The sequence below is a fragment of the Phocoena sinus genome, chromosome 3, assembly GCF_008692025.1.
Source record: "Phocoena sinus isolate mPhoSin1 chromosome 3, mPhoSin1.pri, whole genome shotgun sequence".
Lineage (NCBI taxonomy): Eukaryota > Metazoa > Chordata > Mammalia > Artiodactyla > Phocoenidae > Phocoena > Phocoena sinus.
In genome coordinates, this window is record NC_045765.1 from 36,269,584 (window position 1) to 36,286,205 (window position 16,622).

At 40.5% G+C, this 16,622-nt stretch overlaps 1 protein-coding gene across 4 annotated transcripts in view; it reads right to left on the bottom strand.

The window, feature by feature from the left end:
* Nucleotides 1-16,622, bottom strand: part of TTC1 (tetratricopeptide repeat domain 1) — an 81,180-nt gene that overhangs the window by 18,550 nt on the left and 46,008 nt on the right. For all 4 annotated transcript variants that reach the window (XM_032627421.1, XM_032627423.1, XM_032627424.1 and 1 more), the window contains 2 exons: nucleotides 2,384-2,444; nucleotides 1,036-1,148 (listed from right to left, as the gene is read on the bottom strand). In XM_032627421.1, the coding sequence (XP_032483312.1) occupies nucleotides 1,036-1,148; nucleotides 2,384-2,444 (174 nt within the window). The remainder of the gene's footprint in view (nucleotides 1-1,035; nucleotides 1,149-2,383; nucleotides 2,445-16,622) is intronic.

A 16,622-nucleotide genomic window follows, 5' to 3' on the forward strand; every position in this document is an offset into this window, starting at 1 on the left:
GCCACATGAATCATTCTAAAAAACTTCACCCTAGACACTGAATCCAATAATAAAACGTATGAGTCTGGGTTGAAATAAAACTTTTTGCATGTCCGAATATTCAAGCACACCCCCCACCCACCTTTAAAAGCCCTGGCCATCCAAAGTGACTTTGGTAGAAGCACTAGAGAATTCCAGTCAACATCAAAAAAGAAAGTGATGTAGATACCTGATCTAAAAGAACAGAAAACCACTCCACCCAGTCTTGGGCCTGCTTTGTAGCTGCTTAGAGGTGTGTTAAAAAACCTACCCTTTGTGCTTGGAATACAAGTAGTCACAGTTAAACAAGTGGTATTGTTTTTTTCAAGCTCTCATCATTTCAATCTGGCAAGATTTACTATGTTGACTAAATAGGAATATCAGACAAATCACAAATCTAACTTTTGGTATCCAGCACGATACCAAACAAATATATTTACACTCTCATCTATCCTAAATTCACCCTGTTACACCAGGTTCTCAATCCTTTGGAAATATAAAATACCTTTGAACTTTCCCTGACACCTACTTTGCATTTAAGCGTACCTCTCACCCCAACTCTTGGACGTTTCTCCCTATGTCCACACTTCCAACAGAAAATCAGAATCTCAGGGATAAGCATCTTGAAGTTCAGTTTTAAGCACTGTTTCCTGTCCCTTTGGGTCTTTATCTAGAGTTCCAGAGGCCTAAAATAAGCAGCTGTAGCTATTCTAGGAGATGCATTATAGGCTCTTTGCTTCATTAACCTGCCCTAGTTTGGCGGAAACTTTGCCAGGCTTCCTTCCATGGAAGTGTTCACTCAGCCACTTTAATGAGGAATGTGAACAGTAATCTGACTGAAGTTTTTCAAAATATTTTTTCTATCTTCCCCATGCCCTTTAAATCAGGGAAATATATGGGTAGGAAAAGAGAGGCAGCAACTTTAGAGCCCCTATGCTTGTTTCTGGAGAGAAGCTATCCTATGATAACACTGTAAGTTCATGTGCTTCTTAAAAAGAAAAGGTCAAAGATACATACCTGTTTCATCCTTGCCGCAGCTCTATTTGAAAACAGGATAGACCTGTCTTTCTGGAAGGAGGATGGACACATCTGAAGGGCTCGACTGTAAGTACTTTCAGCTTCTATATAATCTGAGGATAAGGTAAAATATGAGAGGTCGTTATGATTTTATACCTGATATCACTGTATTCCAAAAGATCTCAGAATGCATCGCTTTCCATTCACGGGACAAAGGTCTCCAACAGGATGCTCTATATGTTCACCTTTAATTTGGCTTATCAATTTAGTAAAGAGTTTTGAAAGGGGATTAGGGAACTGGACAGATGAAAGAGACTGAAATCTGGGATTAATGGCCCGGAATGAAGAAAAAAATTCTATGTATATATTTTCATTAAAGACATTGTACTTTCATGGAGTCAACCTGGCTAAAACTGCTTCCATGAAATGTTTGGAGAGACATTTTATAGAGCCAAAAACACAATGTAAAAATCAGCAGTTGACTAAACACCTTAAAAGAGAAAATGGTGATAAATTTATATATTCATTGCCACACAAAGAATTACGGTCAGGGTACTAAAAGAAAAATTGCCTACTCACTCCTTTCTCAGGTTTGAAAGATTTAATACTAAAATACAAGGAGATACGCTTTCAGAGAACCTTTAGTTTTCTTAGAAAAAAAGAAGTGATGATTGCTAAACCAGGATATAAGAAAAAAAATTTTTTTAACCTAAAAGTAACTAGGGGAAGATGTTACTGCTCCTAGATTTCTAAAGCATGCACACTCTGAGATGTGATAGAATTTGATCATAAGATCAAATAGTTCCTCCAAATTATAAGAACGAACCCCACTTATTCCTAAGCAAATATAGGAAACGCAGAAAGAACATCTCTCTACTTAAGGCATCCACAGAAAAAGGCACATGAAAGAGCAACCAAAGTGCAAGCAAAATCCTTCCCTCGGCCACACCGGATGCATTGGGCCAGTATTCACAGCACTGTCACAAGTAACGGGGACCCTCTTTTTACAGCAATGTAGCAAAATAGCCTTTTAACATTCCAGTTTAGAGTTTCCCAAAGCAAAAACTCAAGAGTTTTTCCTTCTAATCTCTGGGTTTATAGACAGTAGATTACAGAAAAGAAAAACTATGCCTGTGCCTAGAAACACATCGTAACTGGTCACTGTCGCTTGAGAATAATTTGGACGTGGTAAAAAAACAAAATTCCAAGGTGTTGGGAGGCAACAGGGTATTATTAGCAGTTTAGATCTGCTAATTGTTTCCAAATGTTCTTTGGTGTTTCTTCACAGAATCTACAAAAGAATGAGGAGTCAAGACGCCCAGCATCAGTGCTGAAATAGGTATCTTACCTCCTTTCTTAAACTGCTCATTTCCCTCCTCCTTTAGTCTAGAGCTCTCTTCTCTCCTTCTCTGAAAGAGATCAGAGAATGACATAAATTCTCACAATATTATGATAAATGAACAAAAAGGTCAGCTTTCATTACACATTATGCTATTCAAAAGGCAGCAGCTTGACTTTTGAGAACTGGGTCAGTTTTATCTAAATCTCAAACATACTGAAAAAAACACATGACCATCTGGCTAATCATCAAGTGAATTCTTGATGTTTAAAAGATAAAACCCAGGTTTTCTATGTTTCTAGCTTTTGCACGGAACAGTAATTTCTATTTACTAAAAATGAAACTAAGTATACCCACTGGTACGCTTACCATTATAAATTCAAATTCTAGATCTGCTACTTATTAATTGTAGAAGATCCTGGACAAGTTCCTGATCGTTCTGAGCCTAGTTTCTTCATCTAAAAATTAAGGCTTTAATAGATTTATGGATAGATTTAATAGATTTATGTAAAACTCCCAATACACCGACTGGCAAATAAGGGCTCAATAAATATTAGCTATTATTTTTCTGTAAAATAAATAATGTAATACTTACTTAGCTACAATTGCAGTTTGTGTCATAAAGGAGACATACAGTAGCCAGCAGAGCGCATTATGGAGGACAAGTCTTATTTGCAGGGTCAGGCAGTATGCAGTTAGCAGGCTAACACAGGGAAATCTGAAGAAATCCGGAGAAACCTCTCTTTTCTTAGCTTCTTCTAACAACTCAGAAATTAACACAGATGGCCAAGCACTCTTTGAACTCAAAGGCAGAGTGAATGTTATTCTGTAGAGCAAAGATGACACGTGCCGAGTCCCTATGTGCTTTTAGCCCTGAACATCTTAGCAATATGGTCGGCAGAAGCAGAACTGGCAGCAGTGCCTGCCTGACACCTTTTTTTTTTTTTTTTTTTGCGGTACGCGGGCCTCTCGCTGTTGTGGCCTCTCCCGTTGCGGAGCACAGGCTCCGGACACACAGGCCCAGCGGCCATGGCTCACAGGCCCAGCCGCTCCGCGGCATGTGGGATCTTCCCGGACCAGGGCACGAACCCGTGTCCCCTCCATCGAAAGGCAGACTCTCAACCACTGCGCCACTAGGGAAGCCCTGCCTGCCACCTTTTGACAGCTTTTTTTAAAAAGAGAGAATCTCCAAAAATCTCTCCCATCATTCTTGAAGCTTCTGACTAAATAAAAACTTCAAAGGGAGGAAATAAAGTTAGCAGGGTTTTTCGTCTACAGTACAAACTGGGAGCCTAAACAATTGGTACTCTTAAGATTAGGAACTAAACTAAAAATGTTATGTCTCTGGAGAAGATTTGTAAATGAGCTGTTGAGACCAGGGTGCTTTCCAAATACCTTATTACTATACTCTGGATGAAACAGAACACTTGATGAATCTCAATAAAGAAACTAAAAGGTAGGTATAAACTGAATTTAATTTTTATGACATCTATTAATGTTCAGCAGACACAATAATAATTCATTTTAAGATACAACATATCTGAAGAAGGACTACTCTAAGGGAATACAGGAAAAAATAAAATGGGTAGTGGTGATGGCAATCAAAACACAAAAATGTGGCCACATTTACCTAGTACTACCCAGGAAGGAGGTGCTTGAATTATAATATCCTCTATTGTACTGGTTAGGATTTTTGGATGCTAGCAAAAGGACTATCTTAGGCAAAAAAAAAAAAAAAAAAAAAATTTAAGGGAATATTTACTGGAAAGCTACTGTGGGGCTCACACAATCAAAGGGAGGCCTAAAATATACGCTTAGAAAACAGGCAGGACTCAAGTCAGCTCTGTTAAGTCAAAAAGCAAGAAAACGTAAGTGTCTTTTAGTGGAAGAATCTGGCCAAGATAGGACTGTAATAGCAGCCAATAAATCCTATCTATTCCCCTTTCTTTGTCCTGATCCAGATTTAAAGTTTTGGTCAGAAGCATCCAATGAGCCAAGCATAGGTCACATGCCTTGGCTGTCAGAAAACAGAGTGAGGGAATTGGGGGACTGACTGGCACTCAACATGACTACAGCACAGGGGAATTTCCTCCACATGAGAAAGGGGATTTGATGCTGGAGGCCAACAAAACCCCATAACAAATCCAGTTAAAAGTTATTTCAACCCCAAATAGATAAAGCAATCTTGAGAAAGAAAAACAAAGCTGGAGGCATCATGCTCCCTGATTTCAACCTATATTACAAAACTATAGTAAGTAAAACAGTATGGTATTGGCATAAAAACAGACACATTGATCAATGAAACAGAACAGAGAGCCCAGAAATAAACCTACACACATGGTCAATTAATTTACGATAAAGGAGCCAAGAATATACAATGAGGAGAGGACAGTCTCTTCGATAAGTGGTGCTGGGAAAACTGGACAACCACATGCAAAAGAATGAAAATGAACCATTATGTTATACTAGACACAAAAATTAATTCAAAATGGATTAAAGACTTGAACGTAAGACCTGAAACCATAATACTCTTAGAAGAAAACTAAGGCAGTAAGCTCCTTGACGTAGGTCTTGGTAATGATTTTCTGAATCTGACATCAAAAGCAAAGGCAACAAAAGCAAAAATAAACAAGTGGGACTGCATCAAACTAAACAGTTTTAGACAGCAAAGGAAAACATCAACAAAATAAATGGAAGAAAATATTTACAAATCATATACCTGATAAGGCATTAATATCTAAAATACATAAAGAACTCATACAACTTAACAGCAAAAAACCTCAAAAAATCTTATTAAAAAGTGGGTGAAGATCTGAATGGACATTTTCCCAAAGAAGACATACATGGCAAACAGGTACATGAAAAGACGTTCAACATCATTAATCAGCAAGGAAATGCAAATCAAAACTCAATGAGATATCACTTCACACCTGTTAGAATGGCTATTATCAAAAAGACAAGAAATAACAAGCATTGGCAAGACTGTGGAGAAAAGAAATCCCTTGTGCACTGTTGGTGGGAATGTAAATTGGTAGAGCCACTATGGAAAACAGTATGGACGTTCCTTAAAAACTTAAAAATAGAACTACCATATGATCCAGCAATTCCACTTCTGGGTATTTATTTGAAGAAAATGAAAATACTAACTCAAAAAGATATCTGCACCCCCATGTTCACTGCAGCATTGTTTATAATAACCAAGATATGGAAACAACCCAAATGGCCGTCAATGGATGAATGGATAAAGAAACTGTGGTGTTACACACACACACACACACACACACAAAACGGAATATTATTTAGCCATAAAAGAGAATGAACTCTTCACATTTGCGACAACATGGATGAACCTAGAGGGCATTATCCTAAATGAAATAAATCAGAGAAAAACAAGCACCACATGATCTCTCTTATATGTGGAATCTAAACAAAACAACAAAACAAAACAAAAAACACCAGGCTCATAGGTTGGGGCTGGGGGTGGGGGGGTGGGGTGGGGGGTGTGTGGGAGAATGGGTGAAGGGGTTTAGGAAAAACTAAAAAAAAATTTTTAATTCTAAAACAATTTCAATTAGGGTAAAATCAAAACCCTATAAATATTAGAGAATTCATTCGATCAATTTTAAATTCACTCAAAACCACACACACACCCATGTATCACTGGCTAATAAAGCTGTAACATTGAAAAGTTGTTTTCACATTAGAAAATATATTAATGCAAGGTAGCATGTTAATAAGTTAAAAGAAAAAATTATAGGATCACATGAATAAATGCATCACAGGTCTTAAAGGTCTGGAATATATTTTAAAAAAAGTTATATCAAAAAAATTCTTTAGAGAAGGGCAACTCATCAAGTTATTAGAGTTTAATGTCTATACGTTAACAATTTCAATCTATTTTAACTCTAATTTCAAGCTACTTTCTGGTCTATAATCTGTTATCCAGTGCCAACTTATCAGGAATGTTCTATGAACACAGATGAGTCTTCCAGACGGCCAGATCAGGCTCTTGTGAAGCTCGCATGCATGTGTGTGCATGTGCGTGCGTGCATGTGTGCGTGCGTGCCTGTGTGTGAGAGAGAGAGAGAGAGAGAGAGAGAGAGAGAGAGAGAGAGAGTGTGTGTGTGTGTGTGTGTGTGTGTGTGTGTGTGTGTGTTTTAAGAGCTTAATCATTATTTGGTAAATTTAGAACATTAACATTTCAATGAGAAAAGCCTAGACCCAAGGTACACCCAGAAGGAATTATTGATAAGGGGCAGCCTGAGCAGGCAGCCTGAGAAAAGCTCACAGTGTCTTTATAACTAGGCCTAAAAGTTGAACTGGCCAAGAGGTGAGCTCCAGAACGTATTTCAGAGGCCAATTATTCTAAGGAAGGAATTTTATTTTTTTGGTCTGATAAATCACAACTCATTAAGCAGTAAACCCTGGAAAAAGAGCCGCTGCTTCCACAGATTGTGTAAATTGAGGATTAATTCAAGTATCAATATCATGCTGAATATCTCCTTGGCAACAGCTAAAAATAGCACTTTGAAGAGAAAGCTGCACTATCTCCCAGCTGTGCCAGGAGACTAACTTGATCCCAGTACAAAGACTAGGATTTATTCTGCTGCCGGAACATACTCTTTTTTCCAAAGGATGGCATGCACACTGTAATGTTATGGAATCCAAGGACAGATTTCATCGTGTATAAGTCTTACTTAGCATGCTAAGTGCCAGCAGTATTCACACATAAGTGAACTGGTAGTGCTGGTATCCTGCTGCATTACTGGGTGCAAATCTTCCAGGTTCTCCTCTAACGTGGTTAGGAGCCCTCTCACATTCCTCCACAATGCCTTTTAACACATTGCAGAGACCTCACACAGAAACATCTGTTCTAGAATTGTATCTGCATAAGAATGGGGAACATTCTTACAGGGCTCTTAACTCAGTAGTCCTCCCCATCACTAAAAACTCAGGGAGAAATAGTGACATTACCTTGCACTGTAAATCATCACAGGAACTGCCAAGGAAAACCTCAAAAAGACAATGCCCTTGACGAATGGAGTTTATTTCAACGGTTATTACCACAACTGCAAACTTTTCAGCCTGGCACTCAAAGTTCACTATAACTTATACCAGTATAGCATTTCATTGCTTAACACCTGTCACATACATTAGCTCAGCTCATCTGCTTCCCAAGACAATTCTGAGAGATGGGCATGGAGGTATCTACCTATTTTACAGGTTAAAAAAAAAAAAAGATTCAGAAATCTTTTATTCTTTGCAACAAACTTCTATTCCAACCTACTCAGCCTAATCTCCCATTACTACACAAGTCATCTCTTCTAGACAGCTGGCTCTCTTATTCTTCACTCCATTCTTTTGCTTACCTACCCACCTTGGAATGCCATTGTTTTTCTTCTAGATTTCCCTTCCAGCTGCCCAAACCAAATTTTCCCGTTTTCAAAGTCTAGCAAAAACCATATCTCCTCCCCAGGACTACTTTTCACTTCCTTCCCCACATGATTTTCCTTTGAATGTAGACTGTACATAATGCCTCTAATTGGGCAACTCAATTCTACCTCACAGTTATTTTTAAAAATTATAAGAGGACTTCCCTGGTGGCGGAGTGGTTAAGAATCCGCCTGCTAATGCAGGGGACACGGGTTCAAGCCTGCTCCGGGAAGATCCCACATGCCACGGAGCAACTAAGCCCGTGCGCCACAACTACTGAGCCTGTGCTAGAGTCCACGAGCACAACTATGGAAGCCTGTGCACCTAGAACCTGTGCTCAACAAGAGAAGCCACTGCAATGAGAAGCCCGTGCACCACACCAAAGAGTAGCCCCCGCTCACCGCAACAAGAGAAAGGTGGCAAGCAGCAACAAGGACCCAATGCAGCCAAAAAAAAAAAAATTATAAGAGAATTTAAAAAAGCACTGCAAAAAGTCTGGAACGTTATAAAATGCTCAGATGGTTTCATGGGTTGAAGAACACTACATTCCTTAGGCGTGGGCAAGAGGGACCCATCAAGGTCCTCTTCTGACCGCACCCTTCCTCCCGTGGGGCCCCTTTAGACCATACTCCAGATTTCTTATCTAAGTTTTCTTAGCCCACTTCTAGGATCTGCGTAAACCTTTGCTTGGATCTATCCCCCAAGGGTGAACTTTGCTGCAGGTGTACATTATATTCCAGGTGCAATACTTTGTACTCTGCCTTCCCCATACCTGGAATCAGCCATTTCTCCAAGGAGTCCTGGATTCTTTTAGTGGGGAATGGCACTTAGAAACCAAGGTCTAGGTATTACTAGGGAGTCACTGCTTTTAGGCCCTCTCAGTGAAGATACCCATGAAAATACATCTTAAATAAAACAAAAATCCCAGGAGTCAGAGAATACATACAAGTGAAATCTTCTATGTATGTATTCAAGTAAGTGAATACCACACCAACTCCCACAGTGAAAACTCTAGTTCCCAGTAACAGCAATATATTTACTCATTTGCTCTATCCTAAAATAAACAAAAAGGTTCAAAATTACTATATGACTATCACTACCTATAACCTACTACGTAAAGTTCAAGATTTCATTGCAGTTCTTTCCGACTTTAGGATATATTCTACTAAGGGTATACAGCCAGAATATTATGTCCAAAGTTATTGGAATTATCTTCTCTATGTAATCAATTTGATATAGTTATGTTAACATGTAATCAATTTGATACAGTTACATTAATTTGTTCCTCTTTGTAAGCCATTTTAGGCTTAATTTTCCTTATCCTTTCTGATTTAATTTTAACATTTGAATGTGTAAAATGTTTAAACAGTTCAAAACTCAATACTAGGTGGGACTTTTTTTTTTAAAGACACTTTTTTTTTTTTTTTTAAATTTAAAAAATTTTTTGCTTGCATTGGGTCTTCGTTGCTGTGTGCGGCTTTCTCTAGTTGCGGCGAGCGGGGGCTACTCTTGGTTGCGGTGCATGGGCTCTAGGCACGCGGGCTTCAGTAGTTGTGGAGCACGGGCTCAATAGTTGTGGTGCATGGGCTTAGTTGCTCTGTGTCATGTGGGATCTTCCCGCATGCCTAGGGACCAGGGATTGAACCCGTGTCCCCTGCATTGGCAGGCAGATTCTTAATCACTGTGCCACCAGGGAAGTCCCTAGGTGGGACTTCTGATGTGTCTAATCGAGGAGGTTTACAAACCCTCTAACCCAAAAGCAACTACAAAACTGGACAGAAAGATAAAAAACAACCATTTCAGTGTCCTGGAAATTGATTACAGGATTAACAACAAAGTGAATAACACTTATTTTAGGAAAAACTCATTTAGGAAATAACAATGAAAATCTGTGGCATACTTGCTAGAGACTGCTCCCCTTTTTCCTCCCATCATTCAATGTGGTAATTCTAACACCGCAAGGTAGGTTGTGAATAACCAGCAGTTTCACTGACTTGATTCAAAGAAGGTGAAATAATCCATGCCCGTGGTGTTGCAATCTGAGTGGCTAGCAAACAGGGAAGGCCAGGGGTTCTACTAATCTGTGGTAGCAGTCCTGGTTGGGCAAATAAGGGACCCATGGGTCAGACAAATGTAACAGGAAGATACAAAGAGACAGTCATAGAGGCACTTGACAAGCTCTTCAAATATCCTGGCTGACTGGAGTTGGTGTGCACACTTGAGAAGGATGGAGAGGGCTGAAACTATTCATGCATCCTTGTTCTACTAGAAGCCTGTGCACATGTGCTGAGGAAATGCAGAGACACCAGAGCCTGTGCACATGTGCTGAGGAAATGGAAGAGGGTCCAATGGGGCAGACCTGAAAACTATCTGAACTTAGAACACACTTCTAAATCCACACATAGATCCAATGACAGCAGGTGGAAGCCGTATCGATTTGATGTGTTTGAACATAATCTCTGACCAGTACTGCATGGCCACTAAACTGTGTGGAAACAGAAGCAACCTCAAGAAAGCCAGACTTAAAAATAAAAACAGGAACAAAACCAAAAACCAACTGAGCAGAGCCATCAGTGGCCACACATCCCAGAGGAAATGAATCACACAGCTAAGTCCAGGTAAATTACTAAACAAATAAGCAGACAGGCAAAATAGCAACAACAAAAATAATTGGGGGGTGGGGGAAGGTCAGACTTTAGAGTTGCTACAATATTACTTAAAATGCCCAGATTCAACAACAAAAAAAATTGTAAGACATGCAAAGAGGCAAGAAAGTTTGACCCACAATCAGGGGGAAAAAAGCAGTCAACAGAAACATGAGTATATACAGATCATCCGGGGAAGCCCCCTCACCAGTGGGGAGATCAGCTGGGACAGAAGGGGATCTTTGGGGGCTTGGAGGTAGAGCCCAGCAACCGGTCTGTGGCAGGCAGGACAGAGTGAGACCTACACAGATGGTGCATGCCAAAGCCCTGAGCTCCCCAGCCTGAGACGTGTGTCTGCTGGTGCAGATGGGGGCTGGGGGCTGGAATATGGGGTCTGGAGAGTAGACCCAGGTAGAGGACTGCTGTTGGCTGCGAAGAGACAGCCTGAAGGGATGGGAGTGAGGAGCTCCGCAACGTGGAATGTTTGTGGAAGAAACCTGGGCCGCCAAAGAGATGCAGCTCCATGGCTGAGTGGTGCATCAAGGGTGGGGCTGCCACTGCAGCCTTTCCCCATGCACCAGCCCCTGCCTCCACAGGCACTAGGAGGGGCTCCCACTTGGGTGGACTTGCTGCCCTGGTTGCCACCTTGGCCCCCTCCCACCTGGGCAGGCTCATGTGCCCCGGGGCAGCCTCAAGAGCAGATGCAGGTGGGTGGGTAGCCCACGCGCAGAGGTGGGGCTGAAACCACAGCTGAGCCCCAGAGGCCATGCAACTAAGAAAGAAGAGCTGAAATCTCTCCTCATGGCTGTGTGAACCATGGATTTATATCTCTGCTGCCAGCTTTGTAAATTCAGCGCCTGCAGAACATCCAGACGAGGGCTCCTGCAGCTGAGCCACGTCTAGCTCTAGCAGCCGTGGGCTTTGTGGGCACATACACACAAGGGGTTGGGCCAGGCCAGAGTCTGAGCTGCTTCCACAGCTCCCACAGAGGGTCCAGGTGCATGATTACTGCAGTCCTATGACCTGACTTCAGTGGATCTCTGCGGGTGTCCTGGTGAAAACAATGCCTCAGAGACACCAGAGCCAATTGCCAGCATACCCACAGTTAAGGTGGGGCCGAGAGCAGTGCCAACAACAGGGTAATTTGTGAGTGCGCACAACTGGTGACGGGTGACGCAGCAGAGCACACTCACAGGTGAACAGCTCCAGAGGAGGAATACTCAGTGGCTTCTCTCCCAATGGGAGTGCTCCAATCCTGCCTATCTTGCACCACAGATCAGAAACACACCTCAGAAATGGATCTGGGGGCTTCTACTTCAACAAATGGGTAGCAAACCCTGCCCCTGACAGGGTAGTGACAACCACAGAGCCAAGGGGAGGCCCTGCTCAATATCCAGTGCAGGCTCTGGTCACCACAACATCAGTCACACCTCCTATCAAGGGGATAACAGCCAGCATACACTGAGGAAAGAGGTGGCAGACATTCATACAAAAAAAAGCCCTTGCACCAAAAAATATTAAACCCACACAGGCTACACAGGGATGCTCCCACATAAAAATAGCCCTCTAAGACAGTCTGAGGGTCTGGCACCGGGAGGAAGAACCCCAGGGCATTTGGCATTGAACGCCAGTGGGGCTTGAGCGCAGGAGCTCCACAGGGCCAGGAGCTCTTGGAGGGTGCACACAAGGTCACACATGCTCTGGGACCCAGCACAAAGCAGGGAATATTGATTGGCGGCCCCACCCAATAGCCTGCAGGTTCCAGTGCTGGGATGCCTCAGGCCAAACAACCAGCAGGATAGGAACACAGTCCCACCCATCAGCAGACAGGCTGCTCGCAGCCACCTCAAAACACACCCCTTCACACGGCCCTGCCCAACAGAGGGACAAGATCCAGCTTCGCCCACCAGGGCGCAGTCACCAGAAGCAAGAGGAACTACTATCCTGCACCCAGTGGAAAGAAGACCACAAACACAGAAAGTCAGACCCAATGACATGACAGACGAATATGTTTCAGGCAAAGGAACAATATAAAAACTGACAAGAACAACTAAATGAAGAGGAGACAGGCAATCTACCTGGAAAGGAAATCAGAGTAATGATAGTAAAGATGATCTGAAATCTCGGAAAAAAAACAGAGGCACAGACGGAGAATCTACAAGAAATGTTTAACAAGGAACTAGAAGAACTGAAGAGCAAACAAACAGAGATGAACAATACAATAACTGAAATGAAAACTACACTAGAAGGAATCAACAGCAGAATAACTGAGGCAGAAGAACGGATAAGTGACCTGGAAGACAGAATGGTGGAATTCAATGCTGTGGAACAGAATAAAGAAAAAAGAATGAAAAGAAATGAATACAGCCTAAGAGACCTCTGGGACATTAAACACAACAACATTCGCATTGTAGGGGTTCCAGAAGGAGAAGAGAGAGAGAAAGGACCCGAGAAAATATGTGAAGAGATTATAGTCGAAAACTTCCTGAACATGAGAAAGGAAATAGCCACCCAAGTCCAGGAAGCACAAAGAGTCCCATACAGGATAAACCCAAAGAGAAACACACCGAGACACACAGTTATCAAATTGGCAAAAATTAAAGACAAAGAAAAATTATTGAAAGCAGCAAGGGAAAAATGACAAATAACATACAATGGAACTCCCATAAGGTTAACAGCTGATTTCTCAGCAGAAACTCCACAAGCCAGAAGGGAGTGGCATAATATACTTAAAGTGATGAAAGGGAAGAACCTACAACCAAGATTATTCTACCCGGCAAGGATCTCATTCAGATTCGATGGAGAAATCAGAAGCTTTACAGACAAGCAAAAGCTAAGAGAATTCAGCACCACCAAACCAGCTCTACAAAATGCTAAAGGAACTTCTCTAAGTGGGAAACACAAGAGAAGAAAAGGACCTACAAAAACAAACCCCCCAAAATTAAGGAAATGGTAATAGGAACATACATATCAATAATTACCTTAAACGTGAATGGATTAAATGCTCCATCCAAAAGATACAGGCTTGTTGAATGCATACAAAAACAAGACCCAATATCCATATACATGCTGTCTACAAGAGACCCACTTCAGACCTAGGGACACATACAGACTGAAAGTGAGGGGATGGAAAAAGATATTCCATGCAAATGGAAATCAAAAGAAAGCTGGAGTAGCAATACTCATATCAACTAAAATAGACTTTAAAATAAAGAATGTTACAAGAGACAAGGAAGGACACTATACAATGATTAAGGGATCAATCCAAGAAGATATAACAATTATAAATATATATGCACCCAACATAGGAGCACCTCAATACATAAGGCAACTGCTAACAGCTGTAAAAGAGGCAATCAACACTTTAACACCTCACTTACACCAATGGACAGATCATCCAAAATGAAAATAAATAAGGAAACACAAGCTTTAAATGACACAATAGACCAGATAGATTTAATTGATATTTATAGGACATTCCATCCAAAAACAGCAGATTACACTTCCTTCTCAAGTGCGCATGGAACATTCTCCAGGAGAGATCACATCTTGGGTCACAAATCAAGCCTCAGTAAATTTAAATCATATCAAGCATCTTTTCTGACCACAACACTATGAGATTAGAAATGAATTACAGGGAAAAAAACGTAAAAAACACAAACACATGGAGACTAAACAATACGTTAGTAAATAACCAAGAGATCACTGAAGAAATCAAAGAGGAAATCAAAAAATACCTAGAGACAAATGGCAATGAAAACACGACGATCCAAACCTATGGGATGCAGCAAAAGCAGTTCCGAGAGGGAAGTTTATAGCTATACAAGCCTACCTCAAGAAACAAGAAAAGTCTCAAATAAACAACCTAACCTTGCACCTAAAGGAACTAGAGAAAGAATAAACAAAACCCAAAGTTAGCAGAGGGAAAGAAATCATAAACATCAGAGCAGAAATAAGTGAAATAGATACAAAGAAAACAATAGCAAAGATCAATAAAACTAAAAGCTGGTTCTTTGAGAAGATAAACAAAATTGATAAACCATTAGCCAGACTCATCAAGAAAAAGAGGGAGAGGACTCAAATCAATAAAATCAGATGAAAAAGGAGAAGTTACAACAGACACCGCAGAAATACAAAGCATCCTAAGAGACTACTACAAGCAACTCTATGCCAATAAAATGGACAACCTGGAAGAAATGGACAAATTCATAGAAAGGTATCACTTTCCAAGACTGAACCAGGAAGAAATAGAAAATATGAACAGAACAATCACAAGTAATAAAATGGAAATTGTGATTAAAAATCTTGTAACAAACAAAAGTCCAGGACCAGATGGCTTCACAGGTGAATTCTATCAAACATTTAGAGAAGAGCTAACACCCATCCTTCTCAAACTTTTCCAAAAAACTGCAGAGGAAGGAACACTCCAAAACTCATTCTATGAGGCCACCATCACCCTGATACCACAACCAGACAAAGGTACTACAAAAAAAAAAAATTACAGACTAATATCACTGATGAATATAGATGCAAAAGTCCTCAACAAAATACTAGCAAACAGAATCCAACAACACATTAAAAGGATCATACACCATGATCATGTGGGATATACCCCGGGGATCCAAGGATACTTCAATATACGCAAATCAATCAATGTGATACACCATATTAACCAATTGAAGAAGAAAAACCGTATGATCATCTCAATAGATGCAGAAAAGGCTTTTGACAAAATTCAACACCCATTTATGATAAAAACTCTCCAGAAAGTGGGCATAGAGGGAACCTACCTCAACATAATAAAGGCCATATACGACAAACCCACAGCAAACATCATTCGCAATGGTGAAAAACTGAAAGCATTTCCTCTAAGATCAGGAACAAGACAAGGATGTCCACTCTCACCACTATTATTCAACATAGTTTTGGAAGTCCTAGCCACGGCAAACAGATAAGAAAAAGAAATAAAAGGAATACAAATAGGAAAAGAAGAAGTAAAACTGTCACTCCTTGCAGATGACATGATACTATACATAGAGAATCCTAAAGGTGCCACCAGAAAACTACTAGAGCTAATCAGTGAATTTGGTAAAGTTGCAGGATACAAAATTAATGCACAGAAATCTCTTGCTTCCTATACACTAATGATGAAAAATCTAAAAGAGAAATGAAGGAAACACTCCCATTTACCATTGAAACAAAAAGATTAAAGTACTTAGGAGTAAACCTACCTAGGGAGACAAAAGACCTGTATGCAGAAAACACTGATGAAAGAAATTAAAGGTGATACCAACAGATGGAGAGATATGCCATGTTCTTGGATTGGAAGAATCAATATTGTGAAAATGACTATATTACCCAAAGCAATCTACAGATTCAATGCAATCCCTATCAAATTACCAATGGCATTTTTTTTATGTAACTAGAACAAAAAAATCTTAAAATCTGTATGGAGACACAAAAGACCCCAAATAGCCAAAGCAGTCTTGAGGGAAAAAAACCAAACTGGAGGAATCAGACTCCCTGACTTCAGACTATACTACAAAGCTACAGTAATCAAGACAGTATGGTACTGGCACAGAAAAAGAAACACAAATCAATGGAACAAGACAGAAAGCCCAGAGATAAACCCACGCACCTATGGTAAACTAATCTATGACAAAGGAGGCAAGGATATACAATGGAGTAAAGACAGTCTCTTCAATAAGTGGTGCTGGGAAAACTGGACAGCTACCTGTAAAAGAATGAAATTAGAATAGTCCCTAACACCATACACAGAAATAAACTCCAAATGGATTAGAGACCTAAATGTAAGACCAGACAGTATAAAACTCTTAGAGGAAAACATAGGAAGAACACTCTATGACATAAATCACAGCAAGATCTTTTTTGATCCACTTCCTAGAGTAATGGAAATAGAAACAAAAATAAACAAATGGGACCTAATGAAACTTAAAAGCTTTTGCACAGCAAAGGAAACCATGAACAAGACAAAAAGACAACCCTGAAAATGGGAGAAAATATTTGCAAACGCATCAATGGACAAAGGATTAACCTTCAAAATATACAAACAGCTCAAGCAGCTCAATATTAAAAAAACAAACAACCGAATCCAAGAATGGGCAGAAGACCTAAATAGACATTTCTCCAAAGAAGACATACAGATGGCC